The 12470-nt window shown below is 34.2% G+C and overlaps 1 protein-coding gene across 1 annotated transcript; it reads left to right on the top strand.

Annotated features, from left to right (window-relative positions):
• Positions 1-8621: 8621 nt before the first annotated feature.
• LOC134269487 (uncharacterized) lies at positions 8622-12470 on the top strand. Its single transcript, XM_062751686.1, has 4 exons — positions 8622-9001; positions 10840-11438; positions 11524-11609; positions 11960-12470. Exons 2-4 carry the CDS (start codon positions 10906-10908, stop codon positions 12172-12174), a joined length of 834 nt encoding a protein of 277 aa, XP_062607670.1. The 5' UTR covers positions 8622-9001; positions 10840-10905; the 3' UTR covers positions 12175-12470.

Here is a 12470-nt window from a genome sequence, read left to right as displayed (position 1 = left end):
ATAAGCGTATATATAGTCAATTAAATATCCTTAGCTTAAAGAGGTCAGTGACAAATATAGAACAAGGGGGTTTTGCAATATGCAGAGATCATATTGATAACATGCTTCTACGCAGTATTGATTATCTTGCAAACTAAAAAATATACTCATATGTCATGGATTCTGGATATTTTGCCCATAACAGTCTAATCGTTCAATGAAAAAATAATCAACAAGTAACTTTGTCGCAAAGTTCTTTGACATAATAACTGATTGTTAATTGAGGTTCCTAAGAAAGAGAACAATCATATATCAACAATACCTGAAAATAAAAAAAACAAGAGATTTTTGTAAAACACTTATGCCTCCCTCCCCCCAAATTGGATTTTTTTTGTAAGTCCAAGGGGCATAACTTTGTCAAAAATGGCACGATTGTACCCAAAACAGAATTTGACCTAGATATTCATCTGATAAATCTGTATATTAAATTTCATCACAGTATGTGCAACGGGTGCAAAGAAAATGAACAGTACTGCAAATAATTGGAATTTTTTTCAAACTCCAAGGGCCATAACTCTGTCAAAAATGCTGCAATCGAACCCAAAACAGAACTTGACCTAGACATTACTGTGATATATCTGTATATCAAATTCGATTTCAGTATGTGCAATAGTTGCAAAGAAATTGAGCGGAAACTGCAAATAATTTAAATTTTTCCAGGTCCAATGGGCATAACTCTGTCAAAAATGGTGTGATTGTACCCAAAACAGAACTTGACCTAGATATTAATGTGATATATCTGTATATCAAATTTGATTTCAGTATGTGCAACGGTTGCAAAGAAAATAAGCGGAAACTGCAAATAATTGAAATTTTTCCAAGTCCAAGGGGCATAACTCTGTCAAAAATGGTGAGATTGTACCCAAAACAGAACTTGACCTAGATATTCATGATATATCTATATATACCGAATTTGATTTCAGTATGTGCAACGGTTGCGAAGAAAATGAACGGAAACTAAATGGACCGACAGACCGACCGACCGACAAAGCAATATGCCCTCCCTTCTTCGAAGGGGGGTATAAAATACCTTTCAGGTCAAAAGTTGATTTTGAGTGGACAATTTGCCACTCAATACAATAATGGCATCATTGTACTTATATTTAAAAAAGCACATTTTACATCCACCATTCAAATTCATCTTCTATATACAATTTTCAATTGCCATTGATTTTGTGTTTGGAAATTTGCATGAAGTTTGGAAAAAGGTCGATAACTCAAATTACGTCCCTTCGAATAACGTAGCAAAAATGTCTGCTTTTATATTATGCAAATGCTTAGGAAAAGCTAACCAATAGCATGCCTCTACATTATATAAGACTTCAGAGAGTCACTCACAATTGAGCAAGTCTAACGTTCAGAGTACTTAACGGTAATAATAACGGTAAAGTTAAGTTTGCTCTTATTGTGAGTTCATCTCATTTACCAAGAATTGCTTAGCAGTAATAAAAAGCCCTCTTCATTCCTCTACATGTTATTCAGCTCTTTGATTGTTTGAGTTTCAAAATGGTCACTCATTCAAACATGAAAGTTAATATATTTTTTTCACTGTTAATATTTATAAAAATTGACTAAGCATATTTAAATTAGACATGCCCTCAAGCATTATAATGCAATACAATGCAGCACAGTTATATTTCTACATTAAAGCAGAACAGAGTTAAATTTCAATTAAAAAAACTTCTCTCGTCAATCAAAGATTCCTCTGGATGTTTCGCTTTCATCCAAATCAGTCCTTCAATATACAAAAATTCATAAAAAATTGTTTAATGAGAATGAGCTCCTAGTACTGTAATTAGAATAAATAAAAAAATAATAAAGTCAAACATGAGATTTGTTTCTTTTTCAATCTTTCAAATACCCAAACATGTAGTTCTATAAAACAAGAGACCCATGGGCCTTATACATTTGTAGGTCACCTAAGCATCTTGCAACTACTTTCCAGTGATTGAATTTGGTTCATGTTTTCAGCTAGATGCTATGGCATTCACAATGCATTGCTCATCATAACTATACACATAGCAATTGTTTAGTTTGGTTACTTAATACCCATAGGCAGTGTAGGGTAAGAAAAATGCATTTCAACTAATCAGTAATATTCAGCAAAAATCAGTAGTACCCCTACCACACATGAACCCCTGACCCTAGGTCCACACATTGCACAATTTTTGAAATTGCACCCTTGCTTATCAAAAATGTTTGATTAATACCAAGAGGCAGATTTCAAAATATTCATTCATTTTCAGTATATAAGTAGAGCCCCCCTCCTCTATGATACCCCTGACCCCGGGACCTTGAAATTCAAAATAAGGAAAAAGGGACCTTGCTCATCAGAACTATATAGGTAGATCATCTGCTTAAAACCCAGGAGCAGAGAAGAAAATTTAATGTAATTTCCCTGTATGATTAATAGAGCCCTACCGTAACACCAGAACTCCTAACCTTCGGGCAATAAAATTCACAATTTTGGAAGAGGCACTCTTGCTCATCATAACTATGTACTTAGTTTATTTAATACGCAGAACTGATAATTTTCAAAGATTTAATGTATTTTTACTATATAATCATTTTAACCCCACCCTTACACCAGAGCTTCTGACACTGGGGCCATAAAATTCACAATTGTGGTAAAGGCATTCTTGCTCTTCATTACTATGTACTTAATTAGTTTATTAAATTCCTAAGAACAGAGAAGAAGACTTTCAAAGGATTAATGCATTTTCACTTTATAATCAATACAGCCCTGCACTAACACCAGAAACCCTGACTATGGGGCCATAAAATTCACAATTTTGGAAGAAACATTATTGCTCATCATAACTATATACTTAGTTAGTTTATTTAATACCCAGGAGCAGAGAAGAAGACTTTCAAAGAAATAATGCATTTTCACTATATTATCTATAGAGCCCCGCCCTAGCACTAGAGCCCCTGACCCTGGGGCCTTGAAATTCACAATAAGGAAAAAGGGACCTTGCTCATCAGAACTATATAGGTAGATCATCTGCTTAAAACCCAGGAGCAGAGAAGAAGACTTTCAAAAATTTAATGTATTTTCACTATAATATAATTTATAATTTTGGAAAAGGCACTCTTGCTCATCATAACTAGTTAGTTAGTTTATTTAATATGCAGGACTGACAATTTTCAAAGATTTAATGTATTTTTACTATATAATCGTTATAACCCCACCCTAACACCAGAGCCGCCTCTGACACTTGGGCCATAAAATTCACAATTGTGGTAAGGGCATTCTTGATCTTCATTACTATATACTTAATTAGTTTATTTAATTCCTAGGAGCAGAGAAGAATTTCAAAGGATTAATGCATTTTCACTATATAATCAATAGAGCCCCGAAACACTGACCGTGGGGCCATAAAATTCACAATTTTTGAAGAAACATTCTTGCTCATCATAACTATATACTTAGTTAGTTTATTTAATACCCAGGAGCAGAGAAGAAGACTTTCAAAGAAATAATGCATTTTCATTATATAATCTATAGAGCCCCGCCCTAGCACTAGAGCCCCTGACCCTGGGGCCTTAAATTGCACAATTTTGGTAAAGGACTCAATGCTCATCAAAACTATGTACTTAGATTATTTAATACCCAGGAGCAGAGAAGACTTTCAAAGAATTAATGTATTTTCACTATATAATCGATAGAGCCCTTCCCTTACACCAGAACCCCTGACCCTGGGTCCATAAAATTCATAATTTTGGAAGAGGCACTCTTGCTCATTATAACTACTAGTATGCACTTTGTTAGTTTATTTAATACTAAGGAGCAGAGAAGATTTTCAAAGAAATAATGCATTTTCACTATATAATCTATAGAGCTCCGCCCTAACACCAGAACCCCTGACCCTGACGCCATAAAATTCACAATTTTGTAATTGGCATTTTTGCTCATCATAACTATTTACTTAGTTTATTTAATACCCAGGAGCAGAGAATAAGATTATCAAAGAAATAATGCATTTTCAATATATAATCAATAGAGCCCCACCGTAGCACTAGAACCCCAGACTCTGGGGTCATGAATTTCATATTTTTGGTAGAACACTCAATGCTCATTACATTCATGCCAACAGTTTGACTGCTTGATGTCCAGGAGTACAAAAGGAAGATCTTTAAATATTTTATTAATTTTAGTGGTTTTGGCCCCACCCCTCAGGCCCCAGTGGGCGGGAACCATAAAATTCACAACTTTTGTTCCCCTTCACCCATAGATGCTGTATACCAAATTTGGTTGAAATAGGTTGAGCGGCTTCAGAGAAGAAGTTGAAAATGTTCACGCACGACGACGGACGAAAACGGATAGCAATAGGTCAGGAGTGACTCGGGTGACCTAAAAATCAGCAACTTTTTCGAAGAGTACTTTGACATAACAACTGAACAGCTGCCTCCTGCTTTCGTGAAAGCGAGGAGACATTAAATTTCATTCGTCTGTCTCTCTGTCAGTCTTTAGTTCTGTCAGTCTGTCCGACCGTCACAAGAACTTTAACCCTGGTCATATCTTTTGAATGAGAAGAAATAGGGCTTCCATATTACAAATGTGTATTACCTGTGACAAGGCCTTTTTAAATACACTGTGATTTTTGACCCCGTGACCTTGAAATTTGACCTACTTTAAAAATTTGTTTAAGATTACTTAAAACTGGCCATTACTTTTGAATGAAAAGAGATCGGTCTTTCATTATAAAGATGTGTATCGTTTGTGACAAGCTTAAGACCTTTCTAAATACACCATGATTTTAATCTCATGATCTTGACCTTGAAAATTGACCTTAATCTAAAAAAATCAATTTTGGTGATAACTTCTGAATGACATGATAGGGCGTTCATATTTGACACAATATGCCATAAAATATGACATACATGTATCTCTCACAAAGGACACCGGATGTCTTTGAATTTGCTTGTTGATTTATTTAGATTCATTAACCTTAAGATGAATACTACCATATATCATAAGAAACTGTGAAGAAAAATGTTCCACCCAGTCTGTTTTTATACTTGTTAAAAGAGAAAACTGAATTTTGAAAAAAAAGGGTTGGTTTCAATATCTTTGTCGAAAATTGCCCAATTAATATTTTTAGTATATAAGACAAGGGAGTTCGTTCACAAGGTCCAGTACAATACTCGTAAACTAGTGAGGATTAATATAGGGTTATCAAAACTCCGAGAGATATCAGCGAGATTGAATTACATCTAAAAAACACACTTTTTGAAAAATTACGCGGATTTCTCAGCCTGTCGTTATATGCCTTGCATTTAGGCCCCTATATTAAGTACGCTTGGACAAATTTCTGTGGAAAATTTGTGAAAAACGTGTTCCACCCAGTCTGTTTTTATACTTGTTAAAAGAGAAAACTGAATTTTGACTAATATACTGTAGTTGGTGTGTCTTCAAGGAATTGGTTCCACAGTCTGATACCAGAGGGAAAAACTTAGTGCCTGGATATGTCCTTTCTGCAGAAATATGCCACAACTGGGAGACAATTTCCACGGGTAGAGATACCGAGTGGATGAAAAACTAATATACTGTAGTTGGTATGTCTTCAAATTCTCGGTACGATAGCATTAGTTCCTTAAATAAATTAAAAATTTTAAGGCAAAGTCTGGCTAAGTTTATATAATTAAATTACGAATGCGACATCTTTGCTACTGGGAATTTAAAAATGATATTAAAAAAAGTTAATGTGTTTGGCTTCCCAATTTAATATCAAGAAAGACAACTCAAATTGCCTAAAAGTTATCTTCCTTAGTCTGAATGAAAAAATTAAGTTTATTTTTAAAAGTTCACTCTTGAACCGTTTAAGGACATACGAAATTTTACATTACACACACAAACATGATAAAGGAAACAAGTTAAAAATATAAATAGTACATCTTTCAATCGCACTACATGTTAATGTTAAATAATCCTATATACATATTATAGCATTATTTTAAAGTAAAAATAGTTTGCCTAAGAAATGTTCCTTAAGTTACATAATTCTTGAACATATTTAAAGCGAACTACGTTTATTGAATATAAACATTCATGGAGTGTCACAATACCAATTTTAAAATGAAATTTCCTTATGACACTGTAAAACATACCTTTCAAAATGAAATGGAAGAGTTACTCATCTTCTGTTTTTCAATCCCTCAAACTTTCTCGAAATCATAACATTCCGCATAGAAACATCATGCAGGATAGGACATATAGGTGTCGGAAACTAATTGAAAGGGGGAGTGGTAAATGAAAGTCGCAGGGGTGGAAAATCCCCCACCCAAGTAAGTAATGCAGTTTTTAATGCTTATATTATGAATATCTTTTCACAAAAAAAGTGGAGACGGAAGAGGGGTTAAGCCCCCCTACCCTGTTCTATTTAAATGTATTATGTGGTGAGTATTTTGGTAAATATTATACGAGTTATTCTTGTTCGTTATTTTTATTACTCTATCAGTTAATAAATGTTCAATCACAAAATACTGAACATACTAATAGTCAATTCTTCCTAAATAATTAAAATACAAAGCTTATCTTTACTTTAAAAAAAACCCCACCGTCATAGCAATTATAGCAGTTACACTACGAAAGCCTATTAGGATCAATCTAAAGAGAAAAAAAAATTAAAAGGCGTTATAACGCCTTTTTAAAAGGCGTAATAACGCGAAAAAAAGCCGTTATAACGCCTTTTTAAAATATAATGCCTTTCCATTCAAAAGGCGTTATTACGCCTTTCCAAAAAGCGTTATAACGCCTTTTTAAAAGGCGTTATTATGCCTTTCCAAAAGGCGTTATAACGCCTTTCTAAAAGGCGTTAATATACCTTTCCAAAAGGCGTTATTACGCCTTTTTAAAAGGCGTTATTATGCCTTTCCATTCAAAAGGCGTTATAACTCCTTTCCAAAAGGCGTTGTAACGCTTTTTTAAAAGGCGTTTTTATGCCTTTCCAAAAGGCGTTATAACGCTTTTTAAAAGGCGTTATTATGCCTTTCCATTCAAAAGGCGTTATTACGCCTTTCCAAAAGGCGTTATAATGCCTTTACAAAAGGCGTTATTACGCCTGTTTAAAAAGCGTTATTACGCCTTTTTAAAAGGCGTTATTACGTTTTTCTAAAAGGCGTTATTACGCCTTTTATTTTCAATACATGACTGAAAATATGTAGCCAAACCGAGGGGGGGGGGGTGCAGAAATCGTACCTTTGGGACATGAATCTTACAATTAGATATAGGACTTATTTCTCAAAAAAAATAATTTAAACAGATAGCAATTACATTTCCAGGAAAAAAAAAATTTAAAGCTACAAGATACATCTGCTTATATCCCAGATCTTCACAAGTAGAGTGTTGCCTTCTCTTAATACGAATGCAAACAGTTGTCAGTGAGATGTGCAGGAATATAGAGAATTGCATAAATAAAGATGGTTTTAATTCTTTCCATTCTTTTTTTTTCAAGTAGGCCAGTAGTACGAGTGCAATTGGGGTACCCACCTCCACACATACACACTTTATGGGGAAAAGTCTTGCGGTTTAAATATTATAATTAACAAAATGTTCAGGAACCAAGTAACCTGGTTGCTTGGTTCCTGAACATTTTGTTGCAGTATGTAAAACTGTGGCAAATTCTTGCATTTGAATAAAGTTTTACCGAGAAGCCCCCCCCCCCCCCACGACTTTCGTCAGTAGAGTGGGGTGAGGTGGGGGCTATTAAAAGCACGGGTCTGTTAAATGTAAAATAAAGGTTATTCCAAAATCGTATAACCCTTTTGGAAAGGCATAATAACGCCTTTTAGAAAGGCGTAATAACGCCTTTTGGAAAGGTGTAATAACGCCTTTTGGAAAGGCGTAATAATGCCTTTTGGAAAGGCGTAATAACGCCTTTTAGAAAGGCGTTATAACGCCTTTTGGAAAGGCGTAATAATGCCTTTTAAAAAGGCGTAATAACGCCCTTTGAATGGAAAGGCGTAATAACGCCGTTTAAAATGGCGTTATAACGCCTTTTCAGAATAAAAAGGCGTAATAACGCCTTTTAAAAAGGCGTTATAACGCCTTCTTTCGCGTTATTACGCCTTTTGAAAAGGCGTTTTAACGCCTTTGAAATTTTTTTTCTCTTTAGATTGATCCTAATAGGCTTTCGTATTACAGTTAGCTTTAACGAACACTAAAAAAAATCCTTATTTGTATTAGAGATAATATTTCCCCCTCACGCACTATGAACAGTCCCCCCTCATTTCTCTGGTGATATAAATGGTTCACAAAGACTCAATATATCCTTGATTGATAGATGAGGTCGTATTTTACTTTACATATATTGATGCCCGTTAAAGATGCTATGTGTCGTCTGATCTGATTAATAAATGTCTCGTGTACTTAGTCTCTTTTTAATGATTTTCAATTAGCATTCATTTTGTAAAGCTCTGAGCTCACGGTGTGTGAAACATCACAATAAACAAATTACTCCCATTACGAAAATGGCTATATTTCAATTTAATTTGAATGGTGAGGAAATTAGAGAAGTTAAGGGGAAGCAAGGAATTTAAATAGCTATAATGTTATCTTTTTAAACGATCTGACTCCCCCTTCAATGTCACATAGATGACGCGGCTTTATGTTTATTCCTTAAAGATCCTTTTTTCATTCACTCTTGTCCGTAAACACTGCAGAATTATGCATGCATGGTGGTAATTCAACGTGATCATGGATTTAACAAGAAAAATAAGGTGCCTGGCCGTGTTCATCAAATAAGATTACAGTCGTCTGCTTCAATCAATACTCCATGTAGTCTGCAATAGTACGAAGATATAATAGAGAGAGTCCTGGTCCAGAAAGGCGGAAACGATTCCTCACCAATGTTTACCACCCAAATATGAAAAATAATATTTATATGTGAAAAATTATACCTTCTTGGGAGACAGAAAAAGAGATGATGGATCCCGAATGTCTTGTTCACCATTTATAAAGGTAACATTTACTGCACCGTCATTATGCATCGATCGTCCATTAGATTTAGTATGCATGCAGGTAATATTTGAAAAGATCCCCCGTATGTTATTTTCATCTGTGATGTACATGATAAGCTCTTTGATTGTGTGTGTTTTGATTTGATTTAATGGTGTATAAATAGATAAAAGGTTTCGTTCTTCTAATTAAATCTTAATCAATATTGTATTGAAATTCAAATCACGTGTGCTGAGTAACTATATAGTATATACATGTATATTTATATATTGTGTAACCTTTAAGAAGATTATAAGTATCTTTATTTTTTTATCTGTTCACGAGGAACATCGTAGTTTGTCACTACGATTTATCCTCTTAATTTCATTTTATACTTCTTCATTTAAACTTATTATTATATACAATGACAAGGGTTTTTATACATAGGAAAAGTACATTTTAGTAACTACATGTATATGTATACACTTGCACGTGTTTGCCCGTATGTTATAATAGGCAACGGGAAGTTTCTACCAGTATACATAAGTCTGTTAAATTACTGAATAAATTCCACAAAATTCTTGATACATCTATTTACACCATAAGAAGCAAAACAATGCGAAGAATTGTGCAACAACACGTGCAGGTCTGGTAAATCGTTTGTCAGTATATGTGCATAGGCTGTTAAAATGATTTAAAAGAATTTCTTACAACTTTCACTGTATCGACACACCTGTGCACGTTTTTAAAATTATTTCAGGCATACCCGCAATGCCGCAGTCTGCAATTCAGAAAAAAGTACGTAACGCAAGAACATATCAAAAGGACTCCAGGCAGCAAACTTCTCGATTAGTCATGTTTTGTTGAAATTTTATGAAATAAATCGGTGACATAATCTCAGCACCAAGAATTGTACCTGTCATCTGCATTAAGTTTTATTGCTCAGTTCGTATCTTTCTGCTATTGTGCTCTGCATTTTTTCACCTTCAATTATTGTGAATCTAAGGCTTATTCAATGTAAGATTTTATAACTGAGATTGAATTATAAAGAAGTAAGGGTTTTCCATCTTATATAACATGAATAATCTTTTTGATATCCCATTACATTTTTGTCTGGCTATTTCATTTCTGTAGAAAATTTTTAATACACTTTCATAGTGGGCTGTAGTTTAAAATAGGAACCAAATCATTTATCTTGAGTACCTCGTAATCCCTTCCAAAGTGTATTGAAGTATCGATGAAAATTTGTTTCACAAGATTTTGCAAAATGATTTATTGCTTTATAGGTAACGTTTATGTTCTAAATTATTAAATCTGCCCATAAACGGAATTTAGGGATACTCTACATAACATTTGACCACTTCCTACTTCTCATAGAAAAATTTATAACCATTTATATGAGGACAGTAAATAGTTGTCACATTGTTATTTTTGAATTTACTAAGTACAGTACAAACAGAAGTTGTTATCACATCATGTTAAATTCTGTAATTATTATGTTAATTGTAGAATTCAATATTCATTTTGTTTAGTGTGTATTCATCAATATATTCACTTTTTACATTTTCTACAGAGAATTTGAAATTAATAAATCAGGCAAAGAAACTCTTCCTCAAGGAAAAAAAGGTCGTGTATGAATTCGGCAAACTATGCTTATAGAAATCCTGTCTATATTTTTTTTTGCTAAAACGGTTGAGTATTGATTATAAAGAGACAAATTCAAGGAAGCATGATACTGATCGGTAGAATTTTAATTCGGAAGACGTAATCACTCTCAAAACCTTTTAAAAATTGCATCAAGTTTTTGAAAAAAAAAATCTGCATTTAATCATACGTTTGACTGCACCTTATTTTTATTTCAGCTGTATACAATTACATTTATAAACATCGCCTCTTCCAGGCAGGTGCTCGGTTGAAGTCATTTCAACATGGAGATGTATAACGCAGAAAGCTACAGAAATCGAGACATCCTAGAAGTTGTCATCCAGCAGAAAGAAGAGAAGAAAATTAAAGACAATGAAGAGAAACAAAAGGAACAAGTTTTGCACATGCGCAGAACACCGGAAATAGTCAGCAGACCATCTAGTCGAATGTCTTCCAAACAAACTTCCGTGCAGACGGAACAAAAACCAAAAGAAAGTAACGTTGTAAAAAGATCAGAATACATCGCTCAAAACAATGTTTCACAAACTATTCAGAGCCTGGCGATTCTGTGTTTAGCTTCCTCTGTTGTTCTTATTTTGGATATTTATGTATTTATTGTGGGGACCGGTGATCCTCCCGAGGGAGGATTCAGAAACGGAAGTTTGCTGACGTCACTGAAGCAGTATGAGGATGTGACGGAAGTATTCACCGCTTTTTCAACTCTTGTGATGATTTTGTCAGCGAACTGTGTGCTAGTGTGTTCTATGCAATGTTTTATAGCTTCTAAAGTCATTAAGACTGTCGACGGTCCAGAAAGGTAGGTGTGCTGCATTTTACACTATACGTGTTCGGAAAGATTTCGAGCAACCATATTTTTAAAATATGTATTGACTATATTCCAGGGCTATGAAATACTTCCGTGAATGTTCAAGTAGCAGACTGGTAGCAGTAGTTGGATTTTTCATATCATTTCCAGTTTTTCTGTTAAGTATGTAAAAATAATTATCATAACTTTTAGGCTGTCTTTCAATTAACAAAGGTAAAACGTACATGTATTTAAAATTCAGATAAGCTTTCCCTTCGTATTTTAGTCATTTAACTTTATGAATATTGAAAGAGCCTATAAATTTATGATACCATAAAGAGTTCTTATTTAGCCTTTTTTATATAAAAAATAAAATCAAGTGCTAAGTAATACTCTCAAACAAATCTACAACATTGTACTGATACACGTTCAATAAATGGCGAGTTAGAAGTATTGGTCAATGTTTCTTTTATCCGAAGCATTGTATACGTTTATGTGCTACTTTTAACATGCACCCATGTATCACTTTTCAGCGTTGATGTTGTGTGTAGTGTTACGTTTAAGAAGGACGTCAGCGTTAACTGCTGTAGTGGTACTCATCATTGGAACCATGTTAGGTTTACTGTGTATGCTACAGAACATCTATCACTGGTACGACGAGATGTCCAGTGCTTCTAGGGGACTTCCGGCGTATAAAGATAGTAACAAAGACGATGACGCAACCCGAGATCTCAATACTCTAGTGTAGCTAGGTCTATTTTTAGATTACTTTGGAAATACGATACCTGGAATTCGATGGGGACGAGAAATCCAAGGATTCGGCATATTGAGGATATAATTCATAAAGCGGTTGCAATGGGGACTTCCAGCTTTATTCGATATATCCATAGTTTCGAGATATCGATTTTGAAGTCACCAAGGTTCAACTGTATTGTGAGGATTAAGTCTGAAACAGGTCGAGTGATTAACAACTTGAAGGTGTTTCTGGTTTCGATCACCGGAAAATTGGAAATTCGTTTTGGTTTTTTTGAAAGTATATATGTT

Source organism: Saccostrea cucullata, unplaced genomic scaffold, assembly GCF_032062105.1.
Source record: "Saccostrea cucullata isolate Sc308-1 unplaced genomic scaffold, CSIRO_AGI_Scuc_v1 ctg1329, whole genome shotgun sequence".
NCBI lineage: Eukaryota > Metazoa > Mollusca > Bivalvia > Ostreida > Ostreidae > Saccostrea > Saccostrea cuccullata.
This window is presented reverse-complemented; position numbering and strand designations above follow the sequence as displayed.